General features: G+C 38.6%; 1 protein-coding gene and 1 non-coding gene across 6 annotated transcripts in view; both read right to left on the bottom strand.

Moving 5' to 3' along the window:
- Nucleotides 1–19046, bottom strand: part of SCAPER (S-phase cyclin A associated protein in the ER) — a 494989-nt gene that overhangs the window by 454123 nt on the left and 21820 nt on the right. For all 5 annotated transcript variants that reach the window (XM_030761728.2, XM_022580126.3, XM_022580128.3 and 2 more), the window contains exon 2: nt 6341–6407. In XM_030761728.2, coding sequence (XP_030617588.1) covers nt 6341–6346 — 6 coding nt within the window. In that variant the 5' untranslated portion in view covers nt 6347–6407. The remainder of the gene's footprint in view (nt 1–6340; nt 6408–19046) is intronic.
- TRNAG-UCC (transfer RNA glycine (anticodon UCC)) lies at nt 725–797 on the bottom strand. Its single transcript has one exon. It is a non-coding gene; the product is annotated as a tRNA-Gly (tRNA).

Consider the following 19046-nt stretch of genomic DNA (forward strand, 5'->3'; position numbering starts at 1 on the left):
GCGCCACCCCATAACAGGTGGTGTCAACCTCCCCAGAGGCCTCTACACTGGAATCCATCTTGGCAAAAAGATGCACACACATTTCAGGGTGGGCCCTAGGACAGGTCCCCTGTGGGAAAGAAATGAGATAATTGGCCAAAGGTAAACAAAGACCAGGAAGAAGTGCCCTATGTAAGTGATTTGAATCACCTCTCTGGTGCACTCCTCCTCAATAGGGAGGACACCCACACCCTTTCTCTTCAGGTGTGTATCTCTGTCTTGCTTCTGTCTTAAATAAACTGTTTCTCTGTGCTCTCCCACTTCTGCTGTGTCTCTAGTAATAAACTTTGCTCCTGTTTTTACGGTTTTTGCCTCCTTGAGAAATTTATTTTTCAGTGAGGGGCAAGAGCCAGGGCAACTTTGCTTCTAGCCTCTAGTCCCTGGTGGTCAAGCGGTTAGGATTCCTTGTTTTCACCCAGGCTACCCAGGTTTACTTTCTGAGCAGGGAACTAGGATCTCTCTTCAGGACCACTCACTGCTGTCTCCTCGAGATCAAAATATTTTCAAATGGTTCATGGAAGAGTAATATATTTATGCACATAACATGCATATACTATATGCATGTTTGTGCAAATATATGTGTGTGCAAATACATGTACATGTCTATAGGTATATATGTATATGTGTTTGTATGTTTACATGATCTTTTTTTTCTGGCTGTGCCGCATAGCATGTGGGATCCTACTTCCCCAACCAGGGATCGAACCTAGGGCCCCTGCAGTGGAAGTGCAGAGTCCTAACCACTGGACCACCAGGGAACTCCCTATGTGTAATTTTAGATACACATATTGTGTATATATACATTTATACACATCTGTATGTTTTATATACACACACATACATATAGAAAAAGAGAAAGAGAATATGAGAAAAGAGACAAAATTAGCAATTGGTAAAGTTAGTTAAAGAATATATGAGAATTCCTTGTACTCCTCTTGCAACCTTTCTTAAATTTGAAATTATAGCAAAATAAAAGGTGCTAAAAATAATGATAATAAAGGATGATATTTTCATGAACTTCAGGTAAAGAAAAAAGTCTTAATCGGGACACAGAAAGCACTAATCATAAAGGAAAAAACTAATAAACTGAACTTCACTGAAATTAAGAACAGCTTCTATTAAAAAGACATCATTAAAAGAATGAAAAAGCAAGCCACAAAGAAGATATATGCATAAAAGAAACAAAGGTCTTGTACCCAGGATAGATAGAGAACTCCTTAAATCAATTAGAAAAAGAAAGACAACCCAACAGGAAAATAGGCACTTCACAAAAGATACATAAATAAGCAATTACCATACAAAAAGGTACTCAAAAGCAGGCACCGGAAATACTAAATTTTTTTTTAAATAAATGACTGTACCGTATGGTGGTGAGGGGTTGGAGCAACTGCTTACACTGCTGACAGGAAGCTAAACTGGTACAACCACTCTGGAAATCTGGCATTATCTACCAAAGCACAAACCAGCCTCTGTTTATCTCTCTAGCCTCATCTTCCATTACTCTTTTCTTTTCTTTTCTTTTCGATAAATTGAGTCTCAGAAATTTTATTTTATTTATTTTTTTAATTTTATTTTTGGCTGCATCGGGTCTTTGTTGCTGCGCATGGGCTTTCTCTAGTTGTGGCAAGTGGGGGCTGCTCTTTGTTGAGGTGCACAGGCTTCTCATTGACTTGTTGCACAGCATGGACTCTAGGTGTGTGGGCTTCAGTAGTTGCAGCACACAGTGCTCAGCAGTTGTGGCACACGGGCCCTAGGGCACATGGACTTCAGTAGTTGTGGAGCACGGGCTCAGCAGCTGTGGCTCACAGGCTCTAGAGCGCAGGCTCAGTAGTTGTGGTGGATTCTTAACCACTGTGGCACCAGGGAAGTCCCTCCATTACTCTTCTTGTCTGTCATGCTCCAACCCCACTGACTTCTATTCAGTTCCCTACAGCCACCAAGCTCCCTCCTAATTCAAGGCATTTATATAGAATTCTCTCTGCTATTTAGAATGTTCTGCCATTCTACAATGTACATTTATTGGCTTCCTCCCCAGCAATCACTCCCTACATCTTTCCTAATAGTTCAATTTTGTTGGGGTCTCATGTGGTTCTAGAGAAGTAGACTTCATCCCTAACTCCAGGCAACCCATGACCTTGCCTAAGCCAATCAGCATATTCCACTCCTCCAGGCATAACAAGTGATTCTGGTGTAAGCATGTAACGTAAGGTGATCAATACACAGTGGACTTCAGATCTTCTCCTGAAATATTGGAGAAAAGACTCATTTTCCTCCTGGCCATACATGAGGGAATACAAAGTTCTGAAAACTGTCACTAACCAACTGGAGACCTTAAAGGGAGCAAACCTTAAGATTATGGCAACAAAACAGAAGGCAGAACCAAGGGAAGAAAAGCAATCAAATCCTTGGTGAAGCTGTTGAGCCAATAGATCAAGTCTTATCTCTCCTTGCTACTGAAAGCATCCTAACTAAGACAGTGTTCCTCTTAGCCCAGCCAAGGCCTAATGATCTTTCAAGCCCCAACTTAATGGTACTTTCTCAGAATGAGGTATCTTCAACTCCCAGACTTGGCCAGGACCCCTTTTATATACTCGAATCAACTTGTACACCTTTGTAGCACATCTCACAATTAAATTTTAAATTATATAATTATGTGTTTACCATCTATGCTCCCCATTAGACTGTAAGCTTCTGGAGGACTGGATTTTGTTCATCACTCTAGCTAGTGTGTGCTAGCACAGTGCCCAGCACATAAATACATCATGAATGATGAATAATTGGAATGATAAAGAAATCGTCATAGATAGCTAGTGGGAAGCAGCCGCATAGCACAGGGAGATCAGCTCGGTGCTTTGTGACCACCTAGAGGAGTGGGATAGAGAGGGTGGGAGGGAGGGAGACACAAGAGGGAAGAAATATGGGGACACGTGTATGTATAACTGATTCACTTTGTTATAAAGCAGAAACTAACACACCACTGTAAAGCAATTATACTCCAATAAAGATGTTTAAAAAAAAGAAATCATCAATAAATAATTGACAAAATAAATATATCATGAATAAACGAACAACATCATTGGGAAATAAGGTGCTCAACATAAATCCACAAGTAAAGTTCTGCCCTGCTAAGCACAAATTCTTTTTGATTTTACCATTTTGGATGAAAATCTCTGAATCACAGTTCCCTGACTTCTGAAACAGAGACTACTGAAGCAACTTCCTCTTTTCTTGAAACTTTCAGGCTATCACTATAAACACCAACTTTTGTATGATATTGTAATATATAGCCTTCAGGAGCTATAGAAGGGCAGTGGATGACTGTCTTAAAATAAATGCGCCCAGGCCAAAGTGTTTTTAGACTTTTTGGGCTCTTTACTTCCTACTGATTTTGCAGAAAACAAAAACTTAATTCTTAATTATTTTGTCTTCTTCCCTATCAGGCTATCAGCTGTCAATTCCTATCTGTTAGAATTCTGGGAAATGTACTAATATGTTTCTGAATAAGAAACTCAAGAATTCTACAAGTACAGTGAATATATTTTCTGTATGCGAATTATCTGTTATGGATGATCACAGGCATATTTCATTTACTTTCAGGGTTTTGGCCACATTCTTCAGAGTCACAATAAGCAGTGCTTTACTATACCTTTCCCATTAAGCAGTTTAAAAACAACACAGATCAAAAGGAAATACTATGCAGCTGTAATAAGGAATGAAGATCTCTAATGATCTAGGATATATTGCTAAGTGGGGGAAAAAAGTATTAGAATACGGTATCTTTGGATTTGAGAAAGAGAATGATAAATATATATAAATTATATACTTATATATTTTTCTTCTTTTTGAAAATATAAGCAATAAAGGATAAACCAAAAACTAGTCAAAATGATTAGCCACGAGACCCATTAGGATAGCTACTACCAAAAAAAATAATAATAATAACAAGGATGTGAAGAAACTGGAACCCTTGCTCACTACTGGTCGGAATGTAAAATGGTATAGCTGCTGTGGAAAACAGTATGGAGGTTCCTCAAAAAATCTGATATGATCCAGGAATTCTACTTTGGGTATATAGCAAAAAGAATTAAAACTAGGGTCTCAAAGAAATATTTATACATCCATGTTCACAGCAGCATTTTCACAATAGTTAAAATGTGGGAGCAACCCTGTCCGTAGACAAATGAATGGATAAGCAGAATGTAGTATATACATACAATGGAATATTATTCAGTCTTAAAAAGTAAATTCTGACATATGCTACTACCTTAGAATAGTATGCTAAGTGAAATAAACTAGTCACAAAAAGACAAATACTGTATGATTCCACTTATATGAGGTACCTAGAGTAGCCATAATCATAGAGAGAGAAAATAAAATGGTGGCTGCCAGGGGCTGGGGGAGGAAAGAAATAGGGAGTTATTGTTTAATAGGTATAGAGTTTCAGTTTTGCAAGATGAAAAGAGTTCTGAAGATGGACAGTGGTGATGGTTGCACAACTATATGAATGTACTTAATACCACTGAACTGAACACTTAAAAATGGTCGAGGGGCTTCCCTCGTGGCACAGTGGTTAAGGATCTGCCTGCCAATGCAGGGGACACGGGTTCGAGCCCTGGGCCAGGAAGATCCTACATGCCGCAGAGCAACTAAGCCCATGCACCACAACTACTGAGCCTGTGCTCTAGAGCCTGCCAGCCACAACTACTGAAGCCCACATGCCACAACTACTGAAGCCCATGTGCCTAGAGCCCGTGCTCCACAACAAGAGAAGCCTACGTACCACAACGCAGAGTAGCCCCCGCTCGCCGCAACTAGAGAAAGCCCACGAGCAGCAACGAAGACCCAATGCAGCCAAAACAAATAAATAAATTTTTAAAAATGGGTGAGATGGTAAATTTTCTGCATTTTACCACAATTTAAAACATGGAAAAGAAAAGATTGCCCATGAAGGGAAGAAGAGGAAGAAGAAAAGTCATACTTCTCTAAATGAATACTGTTTAATAAGAATTGTGAACCATGTAAACATTGCATATAATATTAAAACAAAGTAAAATCAAAAAGAAAAAGAAATATCAAAAATCAAAAAGAGGTTGAAAACAGTGGAATAATTTTTTCAGCATACTGAGAGAAAAATTAGTCAATCTAGACTTCTATACTCAGCAGACCATCTTTCAAAATTAGGGCAGGAAAAAAAAGATACCTTAGACAAACAAAAACAGAGCTTATTAGGACTTAAAAGGCCCTCACTATAAGAATTTCTCAGAATATTAAAGGCAGCAAGAAAACAATCCCAAATGACAGATTTAAAAAATTTAAAACTCAGAGCTTTTTTTATGTCTTTAAGATATAAAAGAAACTGGAGTGTGGAATGGGGCAGGATGAGATAGGAAAGGAGAATATAGGTAGAAACAGTCCTGCCTTTATACCCAAAAGAGGAGGCTCCTGCCCTGAGCCCTACACTTTAGGAGATTACACCTATCAAAATACCAAAACATCAAAAATATCAAAACCCAAAGATAATAAGTAACTAATTGAGGGTACAGGAATTAAGAGAGAGAGATTCACAAACTGAACTGAGACCTCCCCATCCTAAGAGAAGACAATGAAGAGAAGGAAGGAGGCAAAGCACAGCCTCTGCGCTGAGAAACCAAGGTAAAAACATCTAATTTTACTTAAGAATGGCCACCCCCAATCTCCCAAGGAGGTGTCTAGGCAGCCTGGATTCCCCCAGAAACTGCTTTCCCTCCTCCTCCTGGGTTTGAGTGGGATAGTTTAAGAAGATACTTAGAACGGCCTTAAATTTTGAGTTAGAAAAGTAGAATATGGGGAAGGAGAACCCATCTGCCCAGACTCTCCAGGGACTTTCACCACATCAGTCCCCATCTAAGATTCGGAGACCACCCTGGCCCAACTTCCACCCTGCCAACCCCAGGGAGTATATTGCTCCTTTAAGAGCTGGCTGGGCCCTGGGTAGGAAAGTAAGTCAGGCTGCTGACATAAACTGATTTATAACTTTTTAAGATTAAGACATATTGTTAAAAAAAAAAGCTGACTTCCATTTCTATTCTTGCCCTAGGTTGTACAAATGTTAGGAGTGAGAGTCTATGGCTCTCAAGTTGAACAGTACATTCAGTCAGTTACTTTACTGTTGTGCTTTATAACAAATCTGTTCCATAGAGTGTCTTGAAGGTAACAAATATTACATCAAAAAAGAGAATGAATTAAAAATAGAAGGAAGGAAGGGAGGTAGAAGGAGGCTAAAAAAACTAAGGTTAATGCTTATGGTAGCTTGATCACTTACCATCATTTTTTAATTCCCTTCTATGCCAAGGAGTTCATTTACCACACAAATCCATGGGGTGTGACTCCTATAATAAAAAATACATAGTACATACTCTTAGTCATAACATTGTCATAAAATCATATTTATTCATAAAAGATAAAAATCTCATCCCCGCAAGTTTCTCATTACATTAAACAACAAAAACATCACCCCTTTATATTCCGTTTAGATATACTATAGCATGTTTTAAACACTATGCTGAATAATACCTCAATATCTCCAAAAAAAATTAAATGGAAGAGAAAGAGTATTAATTACATAAATAGGCTATGACATTCCAATCCAAAGGCTTCAAGCTTTTTTTTTACTAAACACACACACACTTTATATCATGACTCAGTTCATACATACATGATTAACTGAAACAAAGTTTCATGAAGTAATATTTATCCCTATTGTGAGAGAGGCACTCTGATTATTTCCTATTCTATTCTATTTCATTTTTTAAATACTGCTTTCACTGAATTGATTTATGACCCACTAATGAACCCCAACTCAGTATACAAAACACTGTGTAACCTCTCCTTAGGAACTTGCAAAAACTGAGATTTTATCATAATATCTCAATTACAGAACATCTAATTCTCTACATACAACAGATCCTACTTTTCAGAAAACCTAGTTAATATTGGTCAACCCTTTATTCAAAGAAATCCAAAGCTAGGAAACTAGATAAAAAACAAGAGGACAGAGAAATTGTGAGAAAAAATGGCTTAACGCCATAACAAAAGCTACTGAACAAAGAAAAGCAAGCAACAGTTGGAACCCAACCTTCTGGGATGACAGCCTAGGTCCTTTATCTTCGTCAAGTGAATCTGCTCCTTTTAAAATGCAGCACTTCAAATGAAAACATATGTTCACACAATAACTTACATACAAGTATTCACAGCAACATTATTCCTAATAGCCAAAAAGTGGAAAAAACCCAAATGTCCAAAAACTGTTGGATAAATAAAATGTACTAATCCCTGCAATGAAATCTTATTTGGCCATAAAATAGTATAAAGTACCGGTACATGCTACAACATAAAGGAATCTTGAAAACAAGATGCTAAGTGAAAGAAGCCAGTCATAAAAGACCACATATTACATAATTCCACTTATATGTAATGTCCAAAATGGGCAAATCAAGAGAGTCAGAAAAACAGATTACTGCTTGCCTAGGGCTAGAGAGTTGAAGGATGATGAGTTACTGCTAATGAGTACAGGGTTTCTTTTGGGGATGATGAAAATGTTCTAAAATTCAATATGGTGACGGTTGTACAACTCTGTGAATATACTAAGAACCACTTTTTAAATGGGTGAGTTGTAGGGTACATGGATTATATCCCAGTAAAAATGTTATACTTTTAAAAATATACTACCTCTGTTCACAACTTCTCCAATGCCTCTACATCTCACTCAGAGTAAAAGTCAAAGTCCTCACAGTGGCCTACCACACCCTAAACCTTCTAACTCCCCATAAGTCTCTGACCATACCTCCTACTCCTCTCTTCTCTGGTGTTCATTCCACTTCAACCACACTGGCCTCCTTAAGTTCCCCAACATGCCAGACACACTACTTGCCTCAGGGCTTTACAATTTAAAGTCCCCATCTGGAACACTCAAGATTAACTCCATCTTTGCCCACATGTCACTTTCTCAGTGAGGCCTTCTGACATGCTCTTTTAAAAACTGCAACCTGTTTATCCTGACTCCCGCCACTGGCACTCCCTATCCCACTTCTTCTCTAGAGCACTCATTACTTTATATTATTTGCTTACTTGGTGGACTGTCCCTCTTTCCCCACAAGAATGTAAACTCCATTATGTTCTTTTTTTTTTTTTTCTATTAGACCTCCCTCCCACCCCACCCCCATCAAACGCATCTAGGTCATCACAGAGCACCAAGCTGAGCTCCCTGTGTTATACAGCAGGTTCGCACTAGCTCTATTTTACATATGGTAGTGTACTTATGTCAAACCTAATCTCCCAATTTGTCCTACCCTCCCCTTCCCCTCCCTGTGTCCACATGTCCATTCTCTACATCTCTACTCCTGTGCTGCAAATAGGTTCATCTGTACCATTTTTCTAGATTCCACAAATATGCATTAATATACAGTATTTGTTTTTCTCTTTCTGGCTTATTTCACTCTGTATGACAGACTCTAGGTCCATCCACATCTCCAAAAATGACCCAATTTCATTCCTTTTTATGGCTGGCTGAGTAATATTCCACTGTATATATGTACCAAATCTTCTTTATCCATTCATCTGTTGATGGACATTTAGGTTGTTTCCATGTCCTGGCTAATGTAAACAGTGCTGCAATGAATATTGGGGTACATGTGTCCTACTGAATTATGGTTTTCTCAGGGTATATGCCCCACAGTGGGATTGCTGGGTCATATGGTAGTTCTATTTTTAGTTTTTTAAGGAACCTCCACACTGTTCTCCATCATGGCTGTATCAATTTACATTCCCACGAACAGTGCAGAAGGGTTCCCTTTCCTCCACACCCTCTCCAGCATTTATTGTTTGTAGATTTTTTGATAATGGCCATTCTGAACAGTGTGATATGATACCTCACTGTAGTTTTGATTTGCATTTCTCTAATAATTAGTGATACTGATCATCTTTTCATGTGCCTCTTGGCCATCTGTATGTCTTCTTTGGAGAAATGTCTGTTTAGGTCTTCTGCCCATTTTTGGATTCGGTTGTTTGTTTCTTTAATATTGAGCTGCATGAGCTGTCTATATATTTTGGAGATTAATCCTTTGTCCATTGATTCGTTTGCAAATATTTTCTCCCATTCTGAGGGTTGCCTTTTCATCTTGTTTATGGTTTCCTTTGCTGTGCAAAAGCTTTGAAGTTTCATTAGGTCACATTTGTTTATTTTTGTTTTTATTTCCATTTCTCTAGGAGGTGGATCAAAAAAGATCTTGCTATGATTTATGTCAAAGAGTGTTCTTCCTATGTTTTCCTCTAAGAGTTTTATAGTGTCCAATCTTACATTTAGGTCCTTAATCCATTTTGAGCTTATTTTTGTGTATGGTGCTAGGAAGTGTTCTAATTTCATTCTTCTACATGTAGCTGTCCAGTTTTCCCAGCACCAGTTATGGAAGAGGCTGTCTTTTCTCCATTGTATGTTCTTGCCTCCTTTGTCATAAATTAGGTGACCATATGTGCGTGGGTTTATCCCTGGGCTTTCTATCATGTACCATTGATCTATATTTCTGTTTTTGAGCCAGTACCATACTGTCTTGATTACTGTAGCTCTGTAGTATAATTTGAAGACAGGGAGCCTGATTCCACCAGCTCCATTTTTCTTTCTCAAAATTGCTTTGGCTATTCGGGGTCTTTTGTGTTTCCATACAAATTGTAAAAAAAAATTTTTCTAATTCTGTGAAGAATGTCATTGGTAGTTTGATAGGGATTGCACTGAATATGTAGATTGCTTTGGGTAGTATAGTCATTTTCACAATATTGATTCTTCCAATCCAAGAAAGTGGTATATTTCTCCACCTTTTTATGTCAACTTTGATTTCTTTCATCAGTGTTTTATAGTTTTCTGAGTACAAGTCTTTTGCCTCCTTAGGTAGGTTTATTCCTAGGTATTTTACTCTTTTTGTTGCGATGGTAAATGGAATTGTTTCCTTAATTTATCTTTCTGATTTTTTGTTATTAGTGTATAGGAATGCAAGAGATTCCTGTGCATTAATTTTGTATCCTGCAACCTTACCAAATTCATTGATCAGCTCTAGTAGTTTTCTGGTGGCAACTTTAGAATTTTCTATGTATAGTATCATGTCATCTGCAAACAGTGACAGCTTTACTTCTTCTTTTCCGATTTGTATTCCTTTTATTTCTTTTTCTGCTCTGATTGCTGTGGCTAGGACTTCCAAACTATGTTGAATAAGAGTGGCGAGTGGACATCCATGTCTTGTTCCTGATCTTAGTGGAAATGCTTTCAGTTTTTCACCGTTGAGAATGATGTTTGCTGTGGTTTTGTCATGGCCTTTATTATGTTGAGGTAGGTTCTCTCTATGCCCATTTTCTGGAGTGTTTTTATGATAAATGAGTGTTGAATTTTGTCAAAAGCTTTTTCTGCATCTATTGAGATGATCATATGGTTTTTATTCCTTCATTTGTTAATATGGTGTATCACATTGATTGATTTGTGTATACTGAAGAATCCTTGCATCCCTGGGATAAATCCCACTTGATCACGGTGTATGATCCTTTTGACATGCTATTGGATTCTGTTTGCTAGTATTTTGTTGAGGATTTCTGCATCTATGTTCATCAGTGATATTGGTATGTAATTTTATTTTTTTGTGATATCTTTGCCTGGTGTTGGTATCAGGGTGATGGTGGCCTCATAGAACGAATTTTGGGAGTGTTCCTCCCTCTGCTGTTTTCTGGAAAGGTTTGAGGCTTGGTGTTAGCTATTCTCTAAATGTTAGATAGAATTTGCCTGTGAAGCCATCTGGTCCTGGGCTTTTGTTTATTGGAAGATTTTCAATTACAGTTTCTATTTCATTACTTGTAATACATCTGTCTATATCTTCTAATTCTTCCTGGTTCAGTCTTGGAAAATTGTACCTTTCCAAGAATTTGTCCATTTCTTTGTGGTTGTCCATTTTATTGGCATATAGTTGTTTGTGGTAGTCTCTTCTAACCCTTTACATTTCTGCAGTGTCAGTTGTGATTTCTCCTTTTTCATTTCTAATTTTATTGATTTGAGTCCTCTCCCTTTTTTTCTTGATGAGTCTTGCTAAAGTTTTATCAATTTTGTTTATCTTCTCAAACAACCAACTTTTAGTTTTACTGATCTTTGCTACTGTTTTCTTTTTTTCTACTTATTTCTGCTCTGATCTTTATGGTATCTTTCCTCCTACTGACTTTGGATTTTCTTTGTTCTTCTTTCTCTAATTGTTTAAGGTGTAATATTAGGTTGTTTATTTGAGATTTTTCTTGTTTCTTGAGGTAAGATTGTATTGCTATATACTTCCCTCTTAGAACAGCTTTTGCTGCATCCCATAGGTTTTGGGTCGTCGTGTTCTCATTGTCATTTGTTTCTAGGTATTTTTTGATTTCCTCTTTGATTTCTTCAGTGATCTCTTGGTTATTTAGTAGTGCACTGTTTAGCCTCCATGTATTTGTGTATTTTACATCTTTTTTTCCTGTAATTGATTTCTAATCTCATATTGTAGTCAGAAGAGATGCTTGATACAATTTCAATTTTCTTAAATTTTCTGAGGCTTGATTTGTGACCCAAGCTGTGATCTATCCTGTAGAATGTTCTGTGTGCACTTGAGAAGAACATCTGCCACTTTCAAGTAGAATGTCCTATAAATATCAATTAAATCTATGTGGTCTACTGTGTCATTTAAAGCTTGTGTTTCCTTATTTATTTTCTGTTTGGATGATCTGTCCATTGGTGTAAGTGAGGTGTTAAAGTCCCCTACCATTATTGTTACTGTCGAATTCCCCTTCTATGGCTGTTAGCATTTCTTATGTATTGAGATGCTCCTATGTTGGGTGCATATTTATAATTGTTATATCTTTTTCTTGGATTGATCCCTTGATTATTATGTAGTGTCCTCCCTTATCTCTTGTAACAGCCTTTATTTTAAGGTCTATTTTATCTGATACGAGTATTGCTACTCCAGCTTTCTTTGATTTCCATTTGAATGGAATATCTTTTTCCATCCCTTCACCTCAGTCTGGATGTGTCCCTAAGTCTGAAGTGGGTCTCCTGTACACAGCATATATATGGGTCTTGTTTTTGTATCCATTCAGCCAGTCTGTGTCTTTTGGTTGGAGCATTTAATCTATTTACATTCAAGGTTATTATCTATATGTATGTTCCTATTACCATTTTCTTAATTGTTTTAGGTTTGTTTTTGTGGGTCTTTTTTCTTCTCTTGTGTTTCCCGCCTAGAGAAGTTCTTTTAGCATTTGTTGTAAAGCTGGTTTGGTGGTGCTGATTTCTCTTAGCTTTTGTTTGTCTATAAAGTTTTTGATTTCTCCATCAAATCTGAATGAGACCCTTGCTAGGTAATCTTGGTTGTAGGTTTTTCTCTTTCATCATTTTAAGTAGATCTGGCACTCCCTTCTGGCCTGCAGAGTTTCTCCTGAAAAATCAGCTGTTAACCTTATGGGGATTCCTTTGTATGTTATATTTTGATTTTCCCTTGCTGCTTTTAATATTTTTCCTTTGAACTCAATTTTTGTTAGTTTGATTAATATGCATCTCGGTGGGTTTCTCCTAGGGTTTATCCTGTATGGGACTCCCTGTGCTTTCTGGACTTGGGTGATTATTTCCTTTCCCATTTTAGGTAACTTTTCCACAATAATCTCTTCAAATATTTTCTCAGAGCATTTCTTTTCCTTTTCTTTTTCTGGGAACCCTATAATTTGTATGTTGGTGCATTTAGTGTTGCCCCAGAGGTCTCTGAGATTTTCTTCAATTCGCTTCATTCTTTTTTCTTTATTCTGCTCCTCGGCAATTATTTCCACCATTCTGTCTTCCAGCTCACTTATTCATTCTTCTGCCCCAGTTATTCTATTATTGATTCCTTCTAGTGAATTTTTCATTTCAGTTATTGTGTTGTCCATCTCTGTTTGTTCTTTATTTTTTCTACATCTTTGTTAAACATTTCTTGTATTTTCTCGATCCGTGCCTCCATTCTAATTCTGAGATTCTGGATTATCTTTACTATCATTACTCTGAATTCTTTTTCAGGTAGGTTGCCAATTTCCTCTTCATTTATTTGGTCTTGTAGGTTTTTACCTTGCTCCTTCATCTGTAACATATTTTTTTGTCATCTCTTTTTTTTTTTTGATGCGTGGGATTGTCTTCCTGTCTTACTGGTTGTTTGGTCTGAGGCTTCCAGCACTGGAGTTTGTAGGCTGTTGTGTAGATCTGGGTCTTGGTGCCAAGATGAGGACCTCCGAAAACCTCACTCCAACGAATATTCCTTGGGACCTGAGGTTCTCTGGTTCTCCGTTACTCCAGTGGTTTGGACACAGGGCTCCCACTGCAGGAGCTCAGGCTCGACCCTCAGCTCATGAACCAAGATCCCGCAAGCTGTGCGGGGCAGCAAAAAGAAAAAGAAAAAAAGGAGAACAATAACAAAGAGTAAAAAATACAATAAGATTAGAAAACTAACAGATGTGTTAGAAAAAAATTTTAAAATAAAAATATAGATGAAACAACAACCGGAAGGTACACTGGAACAGCAGCAAAAAAAAAGGAAGGAAAAAAAAGCCAGAAAAGGCCTTGGCTGTTTGGGGCGGGGCTTAGGCAGGGGCAGGGTTTAGGCAGTGGGCGGGGCCTATGCTTCGGACTCACAGGGCTGGAAAAGGCACCGGGGGCAGGGGGGCTTAGGCTCAACACAGCAGGAGGGGCCCAGGAGTGCCTCAGGCCTTGGAGGGCAGAGGACCAGGTCCGGGACCCCAGCGGGCTCCCTGGGCACGAGTGGGCAGGGGAAATGCTACATACGTTCCCCTCCAATCCTCCAATCCTGGAGGGTCCCTCCCCACTGGCCTCTCTTTTTCTCCCCACACCCCATCTTATACCGCTAGGACCCACACAGCCAGAGGTGGCCCCAGAAGGCTGGGGACCAGACCCAGAAGCCCAACAGGCTTCCCGAGCTGAGTGGGCAGGGAATATGCCCGCGGCACTTCCCCTGATACCCCAGTCCTGGAGGGTCCCCCCCCCCGGTCCGCCTCTGCTCCCCTTTCTCACTCTTCCCTCTCTACTATGCCCCTAGGACCCCCACAGCCGGAGGGGGCCTCGGAAGGCAGAGCACCAGGCCCAGATACCAGCAGGCTTCCCAGGGCCCAAGTGGGTGGGAGAAACACCTGGCACGCCTCCCATGATCCTCTGATCCTGGAGGGATCCTCCCCATCCACCTCTCCTCTTCTCCCTTCACCTACCTCCTATGCCCCTAGGATACAGGCAGCCCGGATGGCACCGCACAGAGCAGAAGACCTGTTCTGGGAGCCCAGCAGGCTTCCTGGGGCCTGATTGGGAAGGGGAAATGCTAGGCGTGCTACCCATTGATCTGTGAGCCCCCGAGGGTCCCCCAGGCGAGGGAACCCCTCCCCTCTGCCAGCCACCCCTCAGGGGCCCTGGTCCTGTCCGGCCTCCACTTCTCCTCCCCCTCTCACTCCCCCCCACATCCAAGCCAGTTTCTTGGGGGTTCCTCCCATTTCCTTGGGCATCGAGGTCCCCCACCAGCGTCCAACAGGTGCCCTAGTTGTGGGGAGACGTGAACTCTGCGTCCTCCCACACTGCCATCTTGACTCCACCCCCTTTCTCATCTGATTTTGTTATTGCTATAGCCTCAGAATACAGAACAGAGCCTAGCATTGAATAGGCGTTAATTAAACACTTATTTACTATTGAATGAAGCCTGTACTAAAGAATCTTTGTGATCAGAGGGCAGACAGCAGAAGCAAGAAGAACAACAATCTTGCAGCCTGTGGAACAAAAACCACATTCACAGAAAGACAGAAAAGATGAAAAGGCAGAGGGCTATATACCAGATGAAGGAACAAGATAAAACCCCAGAAAGACAACTAAATGAAGTGGAGATAGGCAACCTTCCAGAAAAAGAATTCAGAATAACGATAGTGAAGATGATCCAGGACCTCGGAAAAAGAATGGAGGCAAAGATCGAGAAGATGCAAGAAATGTTTAACAAAGACCTAGAAGAATTAAAAAAGAAACAGAGATGAACAATACAATAACAGAAATGAAAAATACACTAGAAGGAATCAATAGCAGAATAACTGAGGCAGAAGAACGGATAAGTGACCTGGAAGACAGAATGGTGGAATTCACTGCTGTGGAACAGAATAAAGAAAAAACAATGAACAGAAATGAAGACAGCCTAAGACATCTCTGGGACAACATTAAACACAACAACATTTGCATTATAGGGATCCCAGAAGGAGAAGAGAGAGAAAAAGGACCAGAGAAAATATCTGAAGAGATTATAGTCGAAAACTTCCCTAACATGGGAAAGAAAATAGCCACCCAAGTCCAGGAAGCGCAGAGAGTCTCATACAGGACAAACCCAAGGAGAAACACACTGAGACACATAGTAATCACATTGGCAAAAATTAAAGACAAAGAAAAATTATTGAAAGCAGCAAGGGAAAAACAACAAATAACATACAAGGGAACTCCCATAAGGTTAACAGCTGATTGCTCAGCAGAAACTCTACAAGCCAGAAGAGAATGGCATGATATACTTAATGTGATGAAAGGGAAGAACCTACAACCAAGATTACTCTACCCAGCAAGGATCTCATTCAGATTCGATGGAGAAATCAAAAGCTTTACAGACAAGCAAAAGCTAAGAGATTTCAGTACCACCAAACCAGCTCTACAACAAATGCTAAAGGAACGTCTCTAAGTGGGAAGCACAAGAGAAGAAAAGGACCTACGAAAATAAACCCAAAACAATTAAGAATATGGTCATAGGAACACACATATCAATAATTACCTTAAACATGAATGGATTAAATGCTCCAAGCAAAAGACACAGGCTCGCTGAATGGATACAAAAACAAGAACCATTTATATGCTGTCTATAAGAGACCCACTTCAGATCTAGGGACACATACAGGCTGAAAGTGAGGAGATGGAAGAAGATATTCCATGCAAATGGAAATCAAAAGAAAGCTGGAGTAGCAATACTCATATCAGATAAAATAGACCTTAAAATAAAGAATGTTACAAGAGACAAGGAAGGACACTACATAATGATCAAGGGATCAATCCAAGAAGAAAATATAACAATTATAAATATATATGCACCCAACATAGGAGCACCTCAAACATAAGGCAACTGTTAACAGCTCTAAAAGAGGAAATCAACAGTAACATAATAATAGTGGGAGACTTTAACACCTCACTTACACCAATGGACAAATCATCCAAATGAAAATAAATAAGGAAACAGAAGCTTTAAATGACACAACAGACCAGATAGATTTAATTGATATTTATAGGACATTCATCCAAAAACAACAACTTTCTTCTCAAGTGCACATGGAACACTCTCCAGGAGAGATCACATCTTGGGTCACAAATCAAGCCTCAATAAATTTAAAAAATTTGAAATCATATCAAGCACCTTTTCTGACCACAACGCTATGAGATCAGAAATGAATTACAGGGGAAAAAACGTAAAAAACACAAACACATGGAGGCTAAACAATACGTTACTAAATGACCAAGAGATCACTGAAGAAATCAAAGACAAAATCAAAAAATACCTAGAGACAAATGACAATGAAAACATGATGATCCAAAACCTATGAGATGCAGCAAAAGCAGTTCTAAGAGGGAAGTTTATAGCTATACAAGCCTACCTCAAGAAACAAGAAAAATCTCAAGTAAACAATCTAACGTTACACCCAAAGGAACTAGAGGAAGAAGAATGAAGAAAACCCAAAGTTAGCAGAAGGAAAGAAATCAGAAAGATCAGAGCAGAAATAAATGAAATGGAAACAAAAAAACAATAGCAAAGATCAATAAAACTAAAAGCTGGTTCCTTGAAAAGATAAACAAAATTTATAAACCATTAGCCAGACTCAGCAAGAGAAAAACGAAGACTCAAATCAATAAAGTTAGTAATGAAAAGGGAGAAGTTACAACAGACACCGCAGAAATACAAAGCATCCTAAGAGACTACTACAAGCAACTCTATGTCAATAAAATGGACAACCTAGAAGAAATGGACAAATTCTTAGAAACGTATAAACTTCCAAGACTAAGCCAGGAAGAAACAGAAAATATGAACAGACCAATCACAAGTAATGAAATTGAAACTGAGATTAAAAATCTTCCAACAAACAAAAGTCCAGGACCAGATGGCTTCACAGGTGAATTCTATCAAACATTTAGAGAAGAGCTAACACCCATCCTTCTCAAACTCTTCCAAAAAATTGCAGAGGAAGGAACACTCCCAAACTCATTCTATGAGGCCACCATCACCCTGATACCAAAACCAGACAAAGATACTACAAAAAAAGGAAATTACAGACCAATATCACTGATGAATATAGATGCAAAAATCCTCAACAAAATACTAGCAAACAGAATCCAACAACACATTAAAAGGATCATACACCATGACCAAGTGGGATTTATCCCAGGGATGCAAGGATTCTTCAATATACAAAAATCAATCAATGTGATATACCGTATTAACAAATTAAAGAATAAAAACCATATGACCATCTCAATAGATGCAGAAAAAGGGTTTGACAAAATTCAACACCCATTTATGATAAAAACTCTCCAGAAAGTGGGCAGAGAGGGGACCTACCTCAACATAATAAAGGCCATATATGACAAACCCACAGCAAACATCATTCTCAATGGTGAAAAACTGAAAGCGTTTCCTCTAAGATCAGGAAGGAGACAAGGATGTCCACTCTCACCACTATTATTCAACATATTTTTGGAAGTCCTAGCCATGGCAATCAGAGAAGAAAAAGAAATAAAAGGAATACAAATTGGAAAAGAAGTAAAACTGTCGCTGTTTGCAGATGACATGATACTATACATAGAAATTCCTAAAAATGCCACTAGAAAACTACTAGAGCTAATCAATGAATTTGGTAAAGTTGCAGGATACAAAATTAATGCACAGAAATCTCTTGCATTTACTATACACTAATGATGAAAAATCTGAAAGAGATATTATGGAAACACTCCCACTTACCACTGCAACAAAAAGAATACAATACCTAGAAATAAACCTACCTAGGGAGACAAAAGACCTGTATGCAGAAAACTATAAGACACTGATGAAAGAAATTAAAGATGATACCAACAGATGGAAAGATATACCATGTTCTTGGATTGGAAGAATCAATATTGTGAAAATGACTATACTACCCAAAGCAATCTACAGATTTAATACAATCCCTATCAAATTACCAATGGTATTTTCTACGGAACTAGAACAAATCATCTTAAAATTTGTACGGAGACACAAAAGACCCCGAATAGCCAAAGGAGTCTTGAGGGAAAGAAACGGAGCTGGAGGAATCAGACTCCCTGATTTCAGACTATACTACAAAGCTACAGTAATCAAGACAATATGGTACTGGCACAAAAACAGATACATAGATCAATGGAACAAGATAGAAAGCCCAGAGATAAACCCACGCACCTATGGTCAACTAATCTATGACAAAGGAGGCAAAGATATACAATGGAGAAAAGACAGTTTCTTCAATAAGTGGTGCTTGGAAAACTGGACAGGTACCTGTAAAAGAATGAAATTAGAACACTCCCTAACACCATACACAAAAATAAACTCAAATTGGATTTGAGATCTAAATGTAAGACCAGACACTATAGAACTCTTAGAGGAAAACATAGGAAGAACACTCTTTGACATAAATCACAGCAAGATCTTTTTTGATCTATCTCCTAGAGTAATGGAAATAAAAACAAAAATAAACAAATCGGACCTAATAAAACTTCAAAGCTTTTGCACAGCAAAGGAAACCATAAACAAGATGAAAAGACAACCCTCAGAATGGGAGAAAATATTTGCAAACGAATCAACGGACAAAGAATTAATCTCCAAAATATATAAACAGTTCATACAGCTCAGTATTAAAGAAACAAACAACCGAATCCAAAA

Source organism: Delphinapterus leucas, chromosome 2, assembly GCF_059928025.1.
Source record: "Delphinapterus leucas isolate spDelLeu-1000000601 "Yukka" chromosome 2, BTC_Dleu_Yukka2, whole genome shotgun sequence".
NCBI classification, from domain to species: domain Eukaryota; kingdom Metazoa; phylum Chordata; class Mammalia; order Artiodactyla; family Monodontidae; genus Delphinapterus; species Delphinapterus leucas.